The 6,747-nt window shown below is 38.0% G+C and overlaps 1 protein-coding gene across 1 annotated transcript; it reads left to right on the top strand.

Annotated features, from left to right (window-relative positions):
- The first annotated feature begins 2,645 nt into the window (after nucleotides 1-2,645).
- Nucleotides 2,646-3,962, top strand: LOC100020868 (ELL-associated factor 2-like). Its single transcript, XM_056812332.1, has one exon. The coding sequence runs from the start codon at nucleotides 2,951-2,953 to the stop codon at nucleotides 3,608-3,610; it is 660 nt and encodes a 219-aa protein (XP_056668310.1). The 5' UTR covers nucleotides 2,646-2,950; the 3' UTR covers nucleotides 3,611-3,962.
- Nucleotides 3,963-6,747: the final 2,785 nt, after the last annotated feature.

Genomic DNA, 6,747 nt, shown 5'->3' on the forward strand with positions numbered 1-6,747 from the left:
TTATGGAGCATTCATAATAAAAATATCAAACATTAACATAGCAAATTTAAGTTTACAAAGCACTTTGCATACATTATCATATTTTCCTCAAAACAATCTTGTGAGATAAGTGCTATTATTATATATTATATTATATATATTCTACAAATGAAGAAATTGAAACTTAAAGAGTCACTTTTCCCAAAGTCAAACAGCTAGTAATTATCTAAGATAGGATTTGAATTCAGATCTTCATGACTGCAAGGTCATCATTCTGACCATTATCCTAACTCTTCACCACCAGAGATTATTACCCTAAAACTATAGAAACTGACTACCATATTGGTAAGTATACAAACAAAAAATAAAATTTCAAAATGATGTCTGAAAATTCTGCCTTCTCTATGAAGTCTCTCCAAATGAATAAAAAACAATACTTTCTTAAATCCATGTCCAAACATGAAATTTTAGCTTTTACTGTCCTTATGGACTCCTCTGAATTTAGTTGGCCTATACTTGAATATGATATAAATATTTAGTATTATCTATTTATGTATTTGCTCCATCTTTATATTTTTCTCACGCGCTCAGTTCTTACTCTTCAACTGTTTGTATGTCCTATAAATGTTGATTTGTTATTATAATCAAATCCAAGTCATCACTTTTCATATGGGATAGAACTGGGAAGTTGTTCTGATGAGTCCTTGAAGTCTATCCTTCAGCATAGCCTCACATGAAAATAAGCCCTCTAGATTATTATTTTAAATGAGGAAGCTGTCAAAGCAAAACGTTAAGTGGGAAAGATATAAAAGAAATGGAGTCATCAAAGTGAAATGAGATGGTCAGTGGATTTACAGAAACAAACTCAGTTAACTATTCCTTATTTGGGAAAGGCCTAAAACAAATTCTCTCCTCTTTGCATGCTTCCAGAACTGATGCATTCAATTTCCTTCATTTATTCATTTGTATTCATTACATTAAAGTGATGACTCTAAACCTATTTTGCCAGTGCTAGGAAGGCTACATTTCCCCTTAGGATTCAAAGAATATACCCCATGGGGTTGGAAGTATCTCTTTCTAATGCTACCAGTTTAAGTCCCTATCCCAGTGTGTTCCCCCAGTATTAACCACTAATTATCAACTAAATGGACTGTTACATTTAGCCAATTAATTCAATTAGCTTTGACAAAGTTACTGCAAAAATATAACAAAAATAAAAGTTACAAACATTTTCCTCCAACATTTAGGGTTAGTTACACTATTCCCCGTGTTCCTCCCTGGGAGAGCAGGTTCAGATTTTACAGAGTTTCAATATGGTATTAACACCACAAAATTTACTCCCAAATGTGGCATGGCCAATGGATTACTCTGTATCTCTTCTTTTGCTGGCATGGGTCCAACAGGTTGTGTAGGTCCTTGCTCCTCATTATCTGACTTATGAAAAATCCAAGCCTAGGACTAAGTTTCTGGACTTCGAATGGCTCACTCTTCTGACCTTTTGAAGCTCACAACGTCATTGCCATTTCCAATATCATCCCAAACCAAGAAGCAACAAAAGAGTGATGCTCTCTGAACTTCATCCCAGCTTGAAAGGAGAAAGGGTCCAAGACCCATCCCCAACCCAGAGTCAAAGCTTGTCCTCGTTCTCCAGGGTCCCGCTATAAAGAGCCAAATCCAAGAGATTCATCCTGACTGACTGATGATACCTTTTTTGATTACATCCCAGTGCCAGCTATATAGTTAATCAACAGTCTATTTCTTTATCACATGGTTAGCAGGGGGAAAAAACAACTAGTTATAGAATTTCTCAGCATGCTTCAAAATCCATGTGAGGATTACATCATCTGAGCACTTTACACCTACTCAGTACTAAATTCACTGGCCAGTCTCCATTATAGCCGTCCCTTACTATATGTCAATTATAGTAGCTTTACTGCATCATGGTTTTTTAAAAAGCATTTATCTAATTCCATATCATAGAATTTTTGTTATATCACAGGATTTTGAAGATGAATACCATACTTTACACAATGGAAATGCAGTTTCCACTACCTCTTGTGCAACTTTGCCAACATGAAATTGTACATGGCACACTATTGGCCGATGGAATGAAAAGCCACCAATCACAGTGCTGGATTCTGTGTCCTGGGTGCTGATTGGCTTAGTGACTGTACTTCATGGATTTTCCCCTATCAGGTCTCTGGAATGTAACTCCAGTGATAGGTGAGGGATCACTGTACACATTTATTAATTTAACAAACTTGTATTAGTCACTTTCTACCTATAGGTCACTGAGGATATAAATTTAATATCTTTCTTGCTCTTTGGCCCTTCCTCCTAGTGTGCAGAATGACTGGACTTTGATTGTGGATGAGGTGAGTGAAAGAAGAATGCAACAGAAATTGATGGGATAAAGAGCAGAAGAGAGGTGCTACAGGCTAAAGGTTTGATTTATAGGATGGAAACTTAGGTAAATGGATAACTAGTTTCTCTTGCCTGGGTTGGTGATTTAATCCACTTCTTCTTGTACCATGGTATGCTAGCATCTGTGAGAAGCAATAAGAGATCCATGCCAGCAGCAGGGTATCAAATCAATGAATGGCAAAGTAACAGTTCTACTATCATTTCAGTTTTCACCAGGGGTATATGGGGTCTTCAGTGGGGAGTAGAACCTTTTGTGTGAGGGCTTGCCAAACCCTTTTCAGGATTGCTTATCCACCTTTGGTGTCCACCTTTTACCCAACTCATTGGTTCCAAGAAACCACAGCATGTTGTGACCACGAAAATATGGGTTTCAAGACTGTTAATTGCCCAAACTGTAAAGATAATTTTTAGCGTCTTGATTTTATATCAAAAATAAGTGGTCGACCTCCGGCGGGCATACAGCCCGCAGCTAGCGGCCTGAGACCGGCAGACTGCGGCTCCCAGTCTAGGTGGCAGGTGGCGCACTGCCTAGTTGCCGCGGAGGAAGATGAATGGGCGGGCCCGGGTGCTGTACTTTGACAGCTGGGTGCGGGTGCTGAAGTTGGGAGAGAGTTTTGAGAAGCATCCGCGTAGCACCTTCCACACCGTGCGTTATGACTGTAAACCTGCATCTATTGACACCTCTTGTGAAGGAGATCTTGAAGTTGGCAAAGGTGAACAGATGACAATAACACTGCCAAATATAGAGAGTAGAAGAAGCAGTAAAATTCAGTCTCTACTAGGAAAGCAGCAACAACAACAACAGATGAGAAATGCAGTCAAAACACCCAACAATGTGAAACACTCTCCACCAAAAGAAAAAATGTCTCCAGAATCTCCTATGGGTGATATTGAAAGAGAACTGAAGGCAGAAGCAAGTATAATGGACCAGATGACTAGTTCTGATAGCTCTTCAGAATCCCAAAGTTCTTCATCTTCAAGTAGTGAAGATGGTTCTAGTGACTCAGAAGATGAAGGGTGCAAAAACTCTCATTCTAACTCAGTAAAATGTGTACTTGTCCATCAAACCTCATCTGCTAAACCAAAACAATGGATGCCTGATACAGAGGCCATGCAGAACAGATCTCACAATGGAAGTGGCCTTCTGATAAATACATTAAGAAACGATTTGCAGTTGAGTGAATCAGGAAGTGACAGCGATGAATGAAGAAATTGTGGGCCTTAACATGAATATTTTTAAAAATTAGAATATCAGAAAATTTGTTTTGCCCTAAGATTAAAATTTCTCAAGACTGGGAACTGTCTCAACTTTTGATGATAATGGAAATGTAATTTGATTCTGAATTTTCTGCTGATGTTATATGGAAACAACACTGCTTTGATCTACTTAGTTTATTTAGTTTCCTGAGTTCAAATCTGGCCTCAGATACTTACTAGCTGTGTGACCCTGGGCAAGTCACTTCCGTTTCCTCATCTGTAAAATGAGCTGGAGAAGGAAATGGCAAACCACTCCAGTATCTTTGTCAAGAAAAGCCCAAATAGGGTCATGAAGAGTTGAACAGGACTGAAATGATTGAACAACAAAGAATTTTTGTAATCGACTAGATTGATAGTAAAATACTATGATGATAATTATGGTGATTGTATTTTTATGTTTGCCACCTGCTGTTCTTGACATTTTAGTTGGTAATAGCTAAATAAATGTATGTAAATTTAAGGTGATACAATGTACATGTAGCAGAGAAAACAATTTGTTCATCCCTCTTACAGATTCAATGTCAATTGCTTGTTTCATTTTTGAAATGAAAAATAAATAGTTAAATGTCAAAAATCTGAAAAAAAATAAGTGATTGCCATGGGAAAAATTCCCAAATATGAAATACCCAAGTCAGCTGGGTTTTATGGAGGTTTTAATTAATATAAATGAAGGAATTAAGGAAAGGGAAAGAGACAGAGTAAGAGGAAATAGTAGGAAAAGGCTAGGGCCTAGGCCTTTCTCTTTTTTTTTTAACATTATTTTATTTGGTCATTTTCATACATTGTTCATTGGAAGCAGATCATTTTCTTTTCCTCCCCCCCAACCCCTTACCAACCCTTCCCTAGCCAATGCGCCATTCATCTGAGTATCACATGTGTCCTTGCTCTGAACTAATTTCCTTGTTGTTGGTATTTGCATTAGGGTGCTCATTTTGCGACTCTCCTTCATCACATCCCCTCAACCTCTGTAGTCAAGCAGTTGCTTTTCCTCCGTGTTTTTACTCCCACAGTTTGTCCTCTGCTTAAGGATAGTTTTTTTTTTTTTCTCGTAGATCACTGCAGGTTGTTCAGGGACATTGTAAAGCCATTACTGGAGAAGACCATTACATTCTCTTGTACCACAATGTGTCAGTTTCTGTGTACAATGTTCTCCTGGCTCTGCTCCTCTCTCTCTGCATCATTTCCTGGAGGTTGTTCCAGTTCACATGGAATTCCTCCACTTTATTATTCCTTTTAGCACAATAGTATTCCATCACCAACATATACCACAATTTGTTCAGCCATTCTCCAATTGAAGGGCATCCCCTCATTTTCCAATTTTTGGTCACCACAAAGAGCGCTGCTATGAATATTCTTGTACAAGTCTTTTTCCTTATTATCTCTTTGGGGTACAAACCCAGCAGTGCTATAGCTGGATCAAAGGGCAGACAGTCTTTTATCTCCCTTTGGGCATAGTTCCAAATTGCCCTCCAGAATGGTTGGATCAATTCACAACTCCACCAGCAATGAATTAATGTCCCTACTTTGCCACATCCCCTCCAGCATTCATTACTTTCCACTGCTGTCATGTTAGACAATCATTTAGGTGTGAGGTGATACCTCAGAGTTGTTTTGATTTGCATCTCTCTGATTATCAGGGATTTAGAACACTTTTTCATGTGCTTATTAATAGTCTTGATTTCTTTAACTGAAAATTGCCTATTCGTGTCCCTTGCCCATTTTTCAATTGGAGAATGGCTTCATTTTTTGTACAACTGGTTTAGCTCTTTATAGATTTGAGTAATTAGACCTTTGTCAGAGTTTTTGTTATGAAGATTGTTTCCCAATTTGTTGCTTTCCTTCTAATTTTAGTTACATTGGTTTTGTTTGTACAAAAATTTTTTAATTTGATGTAGTCAAAATTATTTATTTTGCATTTTGTGACTCTTTCTAAGTCTTGCTTGGTTTTAAAATCTTTCCCTTCCCAAAGGTCTGACATGTATACTATTCTGTGTTCACCTAATTTACTTATAGTTTCCTTCTTTATATTCAAGTCATTCGCCCATTCTGAGTTTATCTTGCTGTAGGGTGTAAGGTGTTGATCCAAACCTAATCTCTCCCACACTGTCTTCCAATTTTCCCAGCAGTTTTTATCAAATACTGGATTTTTGTCCCAAAAGCTGGGGTCTTTGGGTTTGTCAAAGACTGTCTTACTGAGGTCATTTACCCCAAGTCTATTTTTAGGCCTTTCTCTTTAAGAGAGAACCTACGTCATTCTTTAATCACTCACCACAAGATCTTTCCAAGCAAAATTCTAGTGTTCAGAGACCCAGCAGCCTCCTCTGACTCCTGACCTCCAATTCAGCTTCCAAAGCTGAATTAAATCGAATTACCTTGAACTGGTTCAGACAGCTCCTTTTAAAGAGAAATGTCTTGTGTCACCTCCCCTAAATTTTCATGTCTACCAATCACAGTAGACACTTTTCCTAGGACAGCCCATTCTTAGTTTTTAGTTCTCACCTTCTCTGGGTAGATTATATCTTCTGAGTATTTCACACCTCTTTGTTAAGCTTGTCCCTTGCAAGTTGCCTGACCTTTTAGTGATTAATTTGACCTTCATAGGTACTTAGCACCCTTTCTATTAGATCTAAAAATGGACCAAGCTTAAGGGCTTTTGCCTCACTATAAGTATGGGTTAAATACTTTTTCATTGTTCAGTAAGGAGTTTACAACTTTATCTTCCCCTAAAGTATGCCTAGGTATGGGTGGAGTAATATTAGAGTTCCCAATACATTCCTGATCAAGTGCCTCCATTGTTTAAATGGGGAATAACCTTAACCATAACCTTAAGATAATGTTCCAAGGTAGAGTCTGAGAAAATTTAAGATTCACAGTGTATAGCAACCACACTCCAGTAAAACTACCTCAGCAGACAGGCTAAACTAGGTTAAGGAGAACTGACAGGTCACCAACCCATCAAAGAGGTTGGGGGATACCTACCCCAGACATTTAAGACTTCCCCAGAGGAATGGTTGGATAGGAACAATTTGCACAACTATGCCTCACTTAAATCCAATTCACACATGAGTCAAGATATCATCCTGTAAT

This window comes from Monodelphis domestica, chromosome 1 (assembly GCF_027887165.1).
Source record: "Monodelphis domestica isolate mMonDom1 chromosome 1, mMonDom1.pri, whole genome shotgun sequence".
NCBI lineage: Eukaryota > Metazoa > Chordata > Mammalia > Didelphimorphia > Didelphidae > Monodelphis > Monodelphis domestica.

What these genes read in the sequence shown, in the direction of transcription:
- LOC100020868 (XM_056812332.1), top strand. Translation starts at nt 2,951, where the DNA reads ATGAATGGGCGGGCCCGGGTGCTGTACTTTGACAGCTGGGTGCGGGTG.